This window comes from Cyphellophora attinorum (assembly GCF_001299255.1).
Source record: "Cyphellophora attinorum strain CBS 131958 chromosome Unknown Contig42, whole genome shotgun sequence".
Lineage (NCBI taxonomy): Eukaryota > Fungi > Ascomycota > Eurotiomycetes > Chaetothyriales > Cyphellophoraceae > Cyphellophora > Cyphellophora attinorum.
In genome coordinates this window covers 102,205-115,263 of record NW_017253270.1, presented here as the reverse complement: position 1 = coordinate 115,263, position 13,059 = coordinate 102,205, and the positions used below count along the sequence as shown (strand labels likewise).

The following is a 13,059-nucleotide window of genomic DNA, read 5'->3' as shown; positions in this document are numbered from 1 at the left end:
AGTTTTTGCGGGGTTACTGAAGCGCGAGTCGATGGTCGATGCTTCGCCAAAAACGTCGAAACGTAGGTGGAGGATACTCTCCAAATGTTCAGGGAGGTCGGAAGAAAATAAGTAGTCCGAAGCTGATGAAATAGCTCAAAGCCGTTGAAGATCTCGGGATCTGAGAGCAGAAGCCGGCTGTGAGGAAGAATGGTCTTGGTATGCTCGCAGCCGAAATTGATTGAAAATGCACAGTGAGCTCATCGCCGTCTCAGGTGTCGTTCGACTTCAGTTCGTTCGACTCTCGCCTTCGAATTCTTTCCTTCTCTGCCACTGCTAACCGACTCCTCTATAATGCAAGCAGAACCCTCCCAGCCAGCGCAAGCGCCACGACTGGAAATACACACCTCCACGCATTCAACCTCGCCCACCTCTTCAACAGCTCCGGTGTCTCTATCCCCTCTATGCTACCCTTCCCCTTCCTCGCGACCCGCTCATCCTCCCCAACCTTCGCCGCATCTGCCCTTCTATAGATCTCCGTATTCGTCCTCGCCATCACCACAATCGTAAACGGCCCGACCAGCATATTCATCACCGCCGCCGCATACAACAACTGCCTCTCCGTCTTCGCTGCACTAGGGAAATTACGCGCAGCGTAAATGTACGCCGCGGCCCCAACGGTCCCGATGGCAGGGCCAACCTTCTTGCCGACATCATAAAGATACTGCCACGAGCGGGCGGCGGAGTCGTGCAGGGACTTGGTTTGGGCTGGTGTGGTGTTGGGTGGTGCGGGGAGCAGGATGGAGGGAATGGACAGGTAGGAGAGGGTGAGGCCGCAGGAAAGGAACGCCGAGGAGGAGGCGACGCCGATTGCGGTGGCCAGGGCTGTTGCGTTGGCGGACATGGCGACGGGATCTTGAGGGACGGTCTTGGTGGTCTATTGTGGAGAAATGTATGGTCGATCCTTGGTCCAGTGGGTGAGCTTCTTGGAAATGCTTGGTAAGTGCTTGTGGTGGCTAATCGAACTGTGCTGTCGTCTGTGCCCAGCTGGTGAAGTCGGTGTCGCTTGCGTTGTCATGAGTACCTAAGCTCTGGTCGGCAGGTCAGTCGTTTCTACACGATATTGGTTGATAGTCTGCCACTGAGATCTATACGGGACTCTAATTCGAGCTTGATGGTCATCATATATACGGCGCATTAGAATTAGCTTTGGTCATTCGGACCCGAGGCTATGGTCGTTGGGCTTCTATCGCGTCCGTTAGTTTCATTGTTTCGGGATGTAAAAGCCACAAAGCAAGGTCGGACAAGGCATCCACAGCTTTCGATTGAATGTCGTCCACAATCTACGACACGAGCGCGGCGACGACCACTGGTATCATCAGCTCCTGAAGAATGTTTGTGGCAGTCGGATCGATTCTGACCCGATGCTCCGACGATGAACGACGCCAAGACATCTGAGATCGGTCCCTAAACATCCGAACGCCACTGACTAAGCAAAGATCGCTAACCATTATGATTGGTGCTTCATTCGCCAGATAAGTTGTGGTCAGCCTGAGAACACCCATCCCAGGGCTGAGCCTGCTCGAGCAACAGACTCCGGACTGGGACACGAGCATCATACATTCGGCATACATGACCTATGCCAAGTAACGCTCGTTCGGTGTGCGTTGGCTGCTCGTGACAGAACGCTTGCCCTGTTCCGACACGCATGTCGTCGCGATTCTCCTGCTGAAGGCTAGCAGGCTTGGAAGCTGAGATCGACCAATCGTGCCTTCCCGAGTTCGCTTCGACATGCTCGGCGCCACGGCAAGGCGGACGACACGTTCAAACCACGCTGGCCTGAAGTTATGATCATTGCAAGACCTGGGAGTCATGCTAACGGAGGAGAAAGCGCGGAAGCGGAAGTTCCACCACAAGTCGAGGGAAGGCTGCGACCGGTGCCGACAGCGACGGGTGCGATGCGATCTCCAAAAGCCTCAATGCCAGGCCTGTGTCCGCCTGGGATTTTCCTGCACGTGGTCGTTGTCGCAGCTGCCTGTGTCAGTCGCGTCGATTGACATGTCAATCGACGAACTTAGAGCATTTCAGCACTACCGAGAGAAGACAATGGTGCAATTGCTGTTCCGAAAAGACGATGATTTCTGGGACGGCGCATTACTTCGAATGAGTCACGAAGATCGCTTTCTAGAGTGCTTCGTTATTGCGCTGAGCAGTCTTGACGAGGCATATCGGTTGCGCACTAGCATCAATCAGCATGACCTCGCCTTGCAGAAGTATACCTTCAGCCTCGACCGGTACCAGAAGGGAATTGAAGGCCTCCGAGATCTTATGAAGGAAGGACAGGAGACCGAGCTCATCCTATCTGCTTGTCTCGTTTGTATCTGTGTGGAGCTCTGGCATGGCGATAACATGAACGCCGTCGCACACGCGATGAATGGCTACCAGTTGGCTATTTCGGCAACTGCCAAAAAGCCGAAGGGTACCGGAGGTGCTCTTCTCACGTTGCTCACATCTATGCTGCATCGCCTCTGCATAACGCTTGGCATTGAAGGATTTGGAACCAGTGCTATCGAGGCATCGAAAGACCGGTTCGAAGACCGCAGCTTCGCCTTATTCAAACCAGAGAACTTTCTTGATTGTCAGCGACAGTTTCATATGCTGCTAGAGCGGTATGTCGCCATGACGGCCGGAGAGACGTGCGACACTCCTGGAGCAGTAGCGCTAAGAGCGTGGCTAGAATGCTGGTACGAAAACAGTGTGCAAGTATTCGGTGAGCAGCTAAAGACAGACATGCATGCTCGCATGTTAGCTATGCAATATCATCTGGTAGGTCATAATCATTCGACATAGTATCAACCGAAACTTCGTCCCGTTGGTAGAGCTGTTTAAGATGCGTTCTGACCTAATTACTAGGTATACGCCATGGCAGAAGCTGTCTCCGCTCGCGACGAAACCCTCTACGACAAGTATTGTGACAACTTCGAGCAGTGCGTCAATTTCCTCGAACCATACGTACAAGCCAGATGGACAAGCCGAAGCACAGTCAAGTCAACCAGAACCTTGGAGCCCTCGATCATGATAGTTCTCACCTTCGTCACATTCAAATGCAGAGAGCGGCAACTTCGGCGAAAGGCCCTGCGACTACTCTACCGGACCCGGCGTCTGGAAGGTCTAGCCCACAGCGCCATCATGGCAGCATTCATTGAGCAAGTTGTGGCATTCGAAGAAGGCAGCGACACTGTCACGGGCTATGCAGCTGCAGGATTTCCACAAAACCTAAGGCGGATTCGGCTGACGCAGTTCAGCTACGATCCCGGATGCCTCAGAATTGGGTCACAGGGCGACACAGATGACTACTGGCAGCATGACCCGCCAACGATCACGTACAACTACGAAGAGGTTTCCAGCCCAGGCGTCCTGCATGCTGTGACGTTCCGGTTACGCCCACACTTCAGCGTGAGTGGGTTCGGAATGAAGAGCTGCTTCTGGTACCCCATGTCCCGTCCCGGCCACCTTCCTACCATCATGGACGAGGAGATCCCCTTCGAGACCCGGGCCCTCGAGGGCCCACATATGGGCTACAACCCCTTCGGTGGGGTCTTCAACAATGATGTCGAGAACATGTTATACTTCCGCTTCTTTTCGCTGAGGCCGACCGGCTTGGTGATACCGCGGTCTGCGGGGAGTTGGGCGTTTTGGTGACGGTCGACGACTTGTCATAAGACATGGATTGCTCGAGTTCCCTGAAAGGACGGATCGACTCGCAGGCTTGATGCCTGGAGCTATCTACTTGGCTATTAAGCTTCGAGAGCCGTTATAATTCGACCAGTAGACGATGGCCCCGTGGTGCCATGAGGAAGAAATGCACTTGCTCCATGTCTTTCTCGCTCATACCGTCCTGCCGAGACAGCCTGGTGGCTGGAAATCTCGTGAAGAATCGAGCAGTCGCAAGGCGAAGCTCCATCTTAGCCAAATGAATTCCTAGACAGACTTCATGGCAACCGTGTCAGCATTTGGGGTCGGATAAACTCCAATTCATCGACACGTGACTTACTGCGCGCGCCACCTCCGAAGGGCATCATGGAGTCTTTCATCTCGGCAGAAGGTGTCCTCCAACGATCGGGATTAAATCTGCTCCATCAAGTCAGCAAGGGACACGCGGTGCTGACGGCCTGTGTATCTGACTTGTGAGGATCCTCGAAGATCTTCTTCGAGCGGTGCAAGGTGTACGCCTGAGTCGACACAATGACGCCACCTGGGATGTCGTATCCTGCGAGCCTCGCACCCTCCGGTGGTGCTGTACGTTCAAGGCTTGCTGCCACTGGCGCATTGAGCCGCAGAGTCTCGGTCACGACCTGGTCTAAGTAAGGCAGATTTCTTACATCTGCATCCCGGAAGTCGGTCGGAAGCGAGGCAAGCTCTTCGAGCAACCGTTGGCGTACGCGCTCGTCTTGGCAAACATTGTAGACCAGGTACGTCAGTGTGACGGCCGTCGTGTCACTGCCTGCGACGATATAGCCTTGAGCTTCGCTTCGAATATCGTCCGGCGTCAGCTCTTTGTCTGCCCAGATCTTGGAGAAGAGGGTTTGGGGAGCCTTCTCGTCCGTCCTCTGCAGCAGCGCCCTGTACCGGTCGATGGAGGCCTGAGAGTACTGGCCAATCCGACGCCCGGCGGCGGCAATCTTGCCAAAGAAAGGCAGCGACAAATGACTGGCCAACTTGACCAACGTGGGGAAAGTGGTGCGAAACGGTTGGAAACTGGCCAGCTGCTCAAGGTCTGAGCTATACTGGTTCTTCTGTAAGAGTATCAGAACATCATATGTTGCAGCATTTGATCCCGATCAGGCCTACCTCGCCATGCTCCAACATCTTGAAGGACTCGCCAAAGCTCAACTCTCCGATGATATCGGTCGCCATGAATAACCACCATTTGAACATGTCGGCCACGCCTCTTTGTCTCATCTCCCCTGCCGCCTGGTCAAGCGCAAACACGACTCGTGCGTTGACTACGTCTTCAAAGGTTCTCAAACTGGAATCTGAGATCGGCGACGCGAGAAGCCGCCGGCGACTGGCATGTAGTCTTGGATCGGTCTGCGCGAAGACATTGGTGCCGAATGGGACCAGTCTACGATAGAAATCCGATTTGACGAAGCGACCACCCACTCTATGGATCTCTTTCAGCGCTGAGAGATCCGCGAAGTCGGCATGGTCCGGAGTCACGCGAACAACTGGTCCTGTGCCCTCGTTATGCTTTGAATCTCACTGACATCGTGTGGGTTCCTACCATACTTGTCGTGTAAATGTGCAACGTAGTCCACGCCCTGGCCGGTTAGCCAGTGGTAAATCATAACAGCACCAGTCCATTTCGAAATCTCTGGCCCCGGAAGTCTTGCAAGCGGGCCTCTTTGCGCGCGATATATGAAACGCTGCAAGGCTGTTAGCGCCAAGACACTCCAATTTCTGGACTTCGCATACCAAAACGCTTGCAGCCAGCAGAATCCACGCCGCCCGGACAAGTGAGTGAAGTATGCCGGGGTCCGTTCGTATGCTTGTCATTGACAGCATGGCTGAATTTTAAAAAGCTGGAGAAGATGCTTGGAAGAAACCAGACAACTGTGTGCAGCCATGCGGTCGCCTCTATCAAAGCTGTGCAGCAATGTCGCAGTTCGGGCTTCGGTGCACGCTCGCGACCTGTGCAAAGGCCGAACCAGCCTCCATGAGTTCGCGCCACTCACAACGTCAAGCACGGCCAGTTTTTTTTTTGGCGTTCAGCGGCAGAGCCGCGATCACAGTCTGCCAAGCCGGGAGTGTCCCCGACGGCTCGTACGCAAAGTTCAGAGGAGAGTTTCAGCAAAGTTACTGATCTCCGGAGCGTGTACTTTCGTAGGTGTCATATTCGGCGATTGTTAATCGACCGACCGACCGAAGTACGGCTCAGCACGCGTCTCTCACCAGTGAGGACTGGGTCAACCGAAGTGGTGATCGCTCTATCTTCGGATCAATAACGACTCAACAGCGAACGACGTCCGGTACACCATAGTCTGGAAGACATCAACCGAAACTGGCCTTGCCGTGAGACACTTCTAGGCCGTCCCCATACCCCAGATTGGCCCCCGCCAATGGCTGGCATAGGGTTGTCCGCGCTCATAGGACGTCGTCCGGAGACCATACAGCGGCTCTACGCCCCAAGCTAAACAACTTATAGCAAGCCGTCCCCATGCGTCGCTATGGCAGTGCAAGTCAGCTTTCATTGCCATGGAGAAAATAGATGCCCAGGACAGCATACAGGCGGACGACGTTGAGGTCCAGCATGTCGAATCTTACGAGTCCTTCTATAGTCATTCTACCTTTGCTCGACTCAAAACATACCTCGTGATCGCTGTACGTTGTGCAACATTCAGCTTATCTGTGCAGATGTACTGACAATGATTGGCAGGCCGCAGGTCTGACCTTCGCCGCCCAAGGCTTCGCCATTGGAGGAGCAGGACTCCTTGCTCGCGACATCACCGCTGTGACAGGCGACCCCAGCAATGCCAACTGGTTCACTATCATCATCGGACTCGGAGCTGTAGCTCTGATAGCACCCGTCAGTCAAGCCGCCGACTACTGGGGTAGGAAGGTGTTCATGGTCTTCTTCTCGCTCATGGGAGTTGTGGGTTGCATCATTGTTTCCCGGGCTCAATCCCCAGCAGCGACACTTGCAGGCTTCGCCGTCCTTAGTTTGGGCTTCGGCACCCAGGCTCTAGGAGGCACGATTTGCTCAGAAGTGCTGCCTCGAGAAATCCGATCCTATGGCTCTGCGGCATATCAGTCTTCTGCTTCTCTAGGGGTCCTGGTAGGTGTCGTGTCTGCCGGTGCCTTGGTCAGACACAACAATCCTGCCGGCTTCCGGACTTATTTCTACATAACAGCAGGCATGTACGCTCTCGCGACTCTACTCGTCTTGCTCTGCTACAATCCACCACGAAGAGAGCTCCAGAAGTCCCTCGGATTCTCACAGAAACTCCAAAGGCTCGACTGGGTCGCATACTTCTAGTAGTCTCCGGACTGCTACTTGTGTGTCTTGGACTCTCCTGGTCGTTGAATCCCTACAAATGGTCCAATGCACACGTCTCCGCCCCGTTCGCAGTTGGCCTCGCACTCCTGATAGCTCTGGTGATCTACTCCTGGCGGATAAAGCCAGATGGGTTAATCAACCACGGCCTTTTCCAACACCGAAACTTCGCCCTTGTACTCGTCGTCATCTTCGCCGAGGGCATGGCATTTTTCTGCGCCAATAACTTCCAGCCACTGACCACCCTTGTGTTTTTCACAACAGACCCGCTTTACATCGCATTACACAATGCCGTCGCGATGGGGACCTCCATCGTCTTCGCGTGCCTAGCGGGCTTGTATTCAAAGAAGACCAAGACGGTGCGCTCGTTACTCACTGTCTCATTTATCTTCTTCACGATCTACGGTATAGTCATGGCAACAGTTACGCCACGGACTCCTGGCGCCGCTTTCTGGGCCTACCAAATCTTCCAAGGCGCCGGCCTGGGTATCTGCCTGATGGCCAGTGTCGTCGCCGCCCAGTTCGCCACACCCTTAGACCTCATCTCCACGGCCACCGGTCTGCTGCTCACTGTCAGAAATTTTGGCGGCACCGTCGGCATCGCTGTCTTCAGTGCGCTTCTGAACTCCGGCATGAGCAGTCTGGGCACCAACATCGCAGCCAAGACTCTCGCGATGGGTTTGCCGCCGACGTCGCTCGCCGCGTTGATCGGCAATCTTGTGGCTGGGAACTATACTGCTCTGGCTCAAGTTCCTGGTGTGACACCGGAGATCATTGGTGCTGCCTCGGAGATACTGCTCGAAAGCTACAAATTCGGCCTGCGCAATGGGTGGGCTTTCACTGCTGCCGCTTCCGCGATCGCCGTTGTCTGTGAGTACTCCCCTCTTTGTTACGCGTGCGGGACTCGATGGAGCTCCGGAAAGGAGCGCTCATACTGACGACGCCAGGCTGTCTTTTCTTGGTCGACCCTAAGGCAGAGTTCAATGCTCATATCGATGCTCCGGTATTTGATCGTGCTGCTGCGGCTAGTGATGAGCAGACACACGGGAAGCCCTAGGCTGCGGTTTTATGGCTATAAGGTAGCGACAGATAGGATTGTCGCTGCCTGGGTTCTACCCTTCCTCTGGCCAGGTTAATGCTATATGGGGATGTAATCAGTCGTTTTCGTGAGGCCCTCAGCCGAGAGAGCCATGACCGACGGCTGCAGTATGAGTATCCGACATGTACCGACGTGCCTTCTTTCTCGGTCGTCATAATAGCTACTCAGATGTTGTCCATAGACCACGGACTCCCTATGTGATCCGCACGAGTTCCTATTTGGTGCTGGAGCCGCAGCAAGCCCCTCAGGCACCTTCGCAAACCAATCCAATTTTTGCATGATCTCATGGCACCCGATACCATGCCCATGTCTTGTCAGAAGCTAGATCACCTGAGGCAGTACACCAGTTGCTGCAAGCACGCGCAAGCCCTGCCGATGTACCTGAGAGTCGTCAATTTGGGGCCAGAACAAGAAGTTAGAAGAATTGGAAGCCAGACCCACAACACATCTACGACGGGTTTCACTCGTTATCACCTCGTAAGATGCTGGGCCGCTTAGACCCCTTTCTCCTTGGCAGGCGCGACTGTTTCGCCGGCTCGAGGCTCTTGCCTACAGATTTGTTAGGTGAGGAAGGCGCGAATGCCAACCTCGGTCGCTCTTACAGCGCTACATATTCCCCAGGGAGGCAGGAGCGAGTGCTGTCGGTCGGAAGCTCCTGCAGTGGTGCACAAGGTGTGTGGTGAGGCAGGAGCGAATGCTGTTGCTCCTGCCGCAGAAAGTGGATAGAAAGGAAGACGCGAATGGCGTCATCACACCGCACCTGACGCACGAAGTGTACGGAAAGGCAGGTGCGAACGCCGCCAGTCAATCGCTCCTGCAGTGTTGTAGAGTCTGTCTGACGTGGCAGGTGCGTTGGTAGTCAACCGGTCTGCTAAAAGCTGACAGCAGACCGGTTGACACGAACGAAGTCTTGTCGGCCGGTCTCAGTTGAGTCCGGCGTGCCACCTGGCAACAATTACGTTGAAAGCCCCTAGGCGCTGTCTATATCAGTGCCTGGTAGGCTTGTCCCGATCCAACTCAGTTGGTCACAGCTTCTTCAGCAGAGGCACAGTGATATAACTACCTTCCTCACCACCATCCCTGCTCCCACCAACAGACAGAATATGCTTCCCCACATTCCTCGCCTTGAACTCCCCACGCAGCGTCGGAAACTCAGCCAGATACATCGGGTGACCACTGACCTTGAAGACAAGCGACTCGCCCGCCTCAAAAATAATCCCTCCAGGCCACAGACTAGTCTCAACCTTGACCACCTCTCCCCTCGGCGTTTCCTCCTCCCGCAAATGCTCATGCTGTATGTAATGCGGCCTCGACAGCTCGCGATGAATAGCGCGATGGCTGGCGCGGATCTGCCCCGTGGGCCCGAGATAGACGTAGGTGTTCAGGAGCGGGACTTTGTCCTGCGGGACGCCACAGGCATCGAGATCGGACTGGGGGATGTTGTAGTTGAGGAGGTGGTTACCATGGGCATCTGCTTTGCGGATCTGAAGGAAGATGTCCATGTCGTCGGCATCGGGACAGGAGATGAAGAGCGTGGCTTTGGTGCTGCCTAGGAGGTAGGTGCGTTGGGAGAAGGTGTAGGTGAAGGTTGCTTCCTCGGGATCATTGCCCATTTGTTTGCAGTCGACATCGGATTGGTAGCTTACGGTTGCTGGGGTAGTGGGAAAGTCTGGGGACAGAGTGCCGTCTTTGTGGAGGTATAGTCGCTGGTATCGGGTTTCGGGAACTGGCCAAGTCGGAAAGGGTTTGTTGATGATGTTCGGCTGCAGATACTGGTAAGTGCGGCTCACCAGGAACAATGTGTCTGGTAAATGGTTGGGAAATCTTCTTACTTGGTTGAAACCCAGCAGTGACACGCGAACTTTGGGTGTACTCTCCCAGTCATTGGAGACTCCCTTGAGATACCTGTCGAAGAAGCTTTGCAGCTCGTCGTTGGTCGAGGGCTGGTACAAGTCGTGCCATTCTTGGGTACTGTGGATGCGCAACCTGGAGGATTATCTGTCAGCTGTCTGGAAGGATTGTCAGACGCTCCAAAGGGGCTTCGCACCATTTCTTGTCGTGCGGCATGTCCTCAAAGCCACGAAGGCTACCTGGTAGATGCAAGAATGTCGAGTAGCTTGCAAGGATGTAGGCTGGGACTTTGATACGCGAGATATCGGCCCGCTTGTCCCTCCAGTAGTCGTTCATGAGTGGGTATTTCTTCAGCATCGCAACGGGATCTTCCATTGGATTGCGACCTGTGACTGCATCAGCAACTGTGATACTTTACCAGAGCCGACCACGCCTCCTGGTTTGGTATGTATCTCTTACAACGCAGGAAGAAGCTTACCTCGAAGGTTTCCCATCATCCACTCCAGAAACGGAGTGCAGGCTATACCACCCCGGACGTGAATCTCCCGGTATAGATCGCTAGCTCCCTCCAGAGGTGCAATACATTTGAGAGAAGGCGGCTGCTCTGCAGCGATGTACCACTGAGCACGGCCAAGCCACGAGTTTCCCACGGTAGCCACGTTCCCATTGCACCAGGGCAGCTTAGCTACGTATTCAATTACATCGTAGCCGTCGCGCCCCTCTTGACTACCGGGCCAGCTGCAGACTCCTTGTCAGTCAATCATAAGCCAAGTCATAAGGTCCATCGTCCTACCATAGATAGCCTTGGGAGTCCCAGGCGCCCCGTGAATCGATGTGGACAAGGGCGTAGCCTCTCGCTGTCCACTCTGCTGGGTCAGGGCTTTCGAACTTCTCGAACCCGGACAGCCAATCTTCCGGTACTCCCATTCGACCAGGCAGCATTCCCAAGGTCATTCCTATCCAAGATCAGCAACTCCGACGCCATTCGCGAGCGACGCCATACCTCTCCCTGACTTGCCGTAAGGACTCCACGGCAGCAGAACAGGCACTCTGCCTCTGCTGCCATTGTCTGGTCTGAAGATATCTGCTTTTAGGATCGTGCCATCCCGCAAAGGTATATCGATGTTCTTCTCGAAGATGGTGTCAACTGAAAACGGTCGCGCGTTTTCAGTCTTGCGATAGCCTGTCTGGAGCAAGGATGTAGACGTCTCAGAGCCGTCGTATCCAGATTGACCTTCTATGGGTGACTGAATCTTCCGGAGCAGGACTGGCGTATCGCCTACCTTCACATCGAGAGAAGGCTCCATCTTCCTGGACAGGGGAGATACGGACTACCTCCGTGTGACACTCAGATTGCTGGCGTGAGTTGCCAGGGAGTTGAGTATGTGGTCCCTCGTTCTGATCTCGGATTATGGCTCGAGATGCCCGGCTCGTCGGTCTGATGAGAACTCCTTTTCGTTGGTCAGCCATGGACTCAGTCCGGGTTCCGGTCAGACCACGCGAGGCACTCGGCCTCCAGTGATCGCATGTTCGGCGAAGCTGTCTTGCCGAATGAAACACAAAGCTCCCTCTAGACGCCTAGGTCCAGACTTCGCCTTCTCGGGGAAGAGCCGTCGGGTAGCGTCTCTTCGCACTGACCAGCCGTGACCGTCGATCGTGGTTCTCCACTTCTTCTGAAGATGCCAGGCCGCCCGTACTGCTGTTCGAGGCCTAGGAGAAGAAACAAGAGACCGAAATTATGGCGAGGATCACCAAGGGGACAAAAAAGTCCGAGTGGCAAGACCAGGCATCTTCTCCGCTGAGCACCTTTGCCGTGCCTACAGCATGTGGCCGAAAACAAGCATGACGCCCATTTGAGGATGGCAGGCCCGTGATGCATTGGCGCCCAGAGTCCAGCTTCGAAGCTGGCTGTCACGGAGCTAAAGTGATCTATGTTTCAGTTCATTCCGCTGTGTAGCTATTCCACAGCTCCACTCAGGGAGCATGGGAGTCTAGGAGCACGTAGACCATTCGAGCCCATTCGGTACCACTGGCATTAGCCACGCATGATTCGTCCCCCTCTGCACCAGCACATCTCCCCTGGACATGGTCCGTTCCTGACCATCATCAAGAATCGCAATGATGGTTCCCTCAATCACTATTGCGTAGTCGAGGCTTTTGGTAGCGTGCATCGGTGATTTAGACCCAGGAGGGAAGTCGAGATAGCGAAGTACCGAGCCATTAGGAACGAACACCCCAGGTGGTTTTGCTTGAAATTCGCTGAAGACATTGATGTCGGTCTGGTCCTTCAATGTGGTGGGGAAACTATTTGTTGCGTAGGCCACAGCAACGCGTGCAGATTCCTTGCCGCCAAATGGAATCAGGGTGAGCTCCTTCAGCTCTAGATTCTCATCGATGATGTTCGAGAAGACCGCTTTGCCGTTGCTGTCGATGTCGGTTATCAGACGCTTGATGTTTGGCAACCCGGTGATGGGGGAAATCGTGGGCTGTTCACTCATCGTGAAATTCTTGCCTGACGTTGTGGTGAAATTGAGTACTCCTCTTCATCATGAAGGCAAATTTATTCTGCATTCTAGAGATTATGATACGCTGCTCTGAGTCAACGTATGGACTTGCAAGGCTGACGAAATTCCCCCGGTCCCTTCCCAAGTCAAGCGAGAATGCTTGGCGGGATCGCGGTCGGTCAACAGCCATAACGCGATAGGCTTTTCGGACAAGGCTGGCTTGGCCATCCCTTGTCACACTCGAGCCTTCGGGTAGTCACCCGTCGGATGTGAATTGCGCGAGGCCGAAACCTTGCACGGGCAAGACGCCGCTGCGACCGAAGCTTCTGGGGCCCAGCTGCCCAACCTTGCTCTGCGGGGTGTACAGGGCCCACGAAACTCACCCCAGATGGAACAGACCTACAGCTCGGTCTGTTGAAGTCGGTCAATGATGCTGAGACGCCTGCTGGTTGGTGGCATCTGCCTTCCCTCAGCTATGTATGTGGAAGCTGTGAGCACCGCCCTTGCGATAGAAGGGTTACAGTGACTTGGCCGACACCTTTATTATCTCCTGGATATTGAGGTGTCTCTAC

General features: G+C 54.5%; 6 protein-coding genes across 6 annotated transcripts; 2 read left to right on the top strand and 4 right to left on the bottom strand.

The window, feature by feature from the left end:
- Positions 1-328: 328 nt before the first annotated feature.
- Positions 329-883, bottom strand: AB675_3772 (uncharacterized protein; the record flags this gene model as incomplete). The annotated part of the gene is made up of 1 exon (XM_018143852.1): positions 329-883. The coding sequence occupies one exon, from the start codon at positions 881-883 to the stop codon at positions 329-331; it is 555 nt and encodes a 184-aa protein (XP_017995228.1).
- Positions 884-2,037: 1,154 nt separating this feature from the next.
- Positions 2,038-3,681, top strand: AB675_3771 (uncharacterized protein; the record flags this gene model as incomplete). Its single annotated transcript, XM_018143851.1, has 2 exons — positions 2,038-2,805; positions 2,893-3,681. The coding sequence occupies 2 exons, from the start codon at positions 2,038-2,040 to the stop codon at positions 3,679-3,681; spliced, it is 1,557 nt and encodes a 518-aa protein (XP_017995258.1).
- A 112-nt stretch (positions 3,682-3,793) lies between these two features.
- On the bottom strand, positions 3,794-5,544 carry AB675_3770 (putative sterigmatocystin biosynthesis monooxygenase STCB; the record flags this gene model as incomplete). The annotated part of the gene is made up of 6 exons (XM_018143850.1): positions 3,794-3,960; positions 4,034-4,110; positions 4,165-4,775; positions 4,831-5,213; positions 5,264-5,405; positions 5,455-5,544. The coding sequence occupies 6 exons, from the start codon at positions 5,542-5,544 to the stop codon at positions 3,794-3,796; spliced, it is 1,470 nt and encodes a 489-aa protein (XP_017995250.1).
- Positions 5,545-6,234: 690 nt separating this feature from the next.
- On the top strand, positions 6,235-8,090 carry AB675_3769 (uncharacterized protein; the record flags this gene model as incomplete). The annotated part of the gene is made up of 4 exons (XM_018143848.1): positions 6,235-6,360; positions 6,416-6,897; positions 6,951-7,903; positions 7,981-8,090. The coding sequence occupies 4 exons, from the start codon at positions 6,235-6,237 to the stop codon at positions 8,088-8,090; spliced, it is 1,671 nt and encodes a 556-aa protein (XP_017995226.1).
- Positions 8,091-9,157: 1,067 nt separating this feature from the next.
- Positions 9,158-11,290, bottom strand: AB675_3768 (Cocaine esterase; the record flags this gene model as incomplete). Its single annotated transcript, XM_018143847.1, has 5 exons — positions 9,158-10,118; positions 10,180-10,369; positions 10,462-10,721; positions 10,777-10,939; positions 10,987-11,290. The coding sequence occupies 5 exons, from the start codon at positions 11,288-11,290 to the stop codon at positions 9,158-9,160; spliced, it is 1,878 nt and encodes a 625-aa protein (XP_017995199.1).
- A 684-nt stretch (positions 11,291-11,974) lies between these two features.
- AB675_3767 (uncharacterized protein) lies at positions 11,975-12,481 on the bottom strand (the record flags this gene model as incomplete). The annotated part of the gene is made up of 1 exon (XM_018143846.1): positions 11,975-12,481. The coding sequence occupies one exon, from the start codon at positions 12,479-12,481 to the stop codon at positions 11,975-11,977; it is 507 nt and encodes a 168-aa protein (XP_017995201.1).
- Between the last annotated feature and the right edge of the window lie 578 nt (positions 12,482-13,059).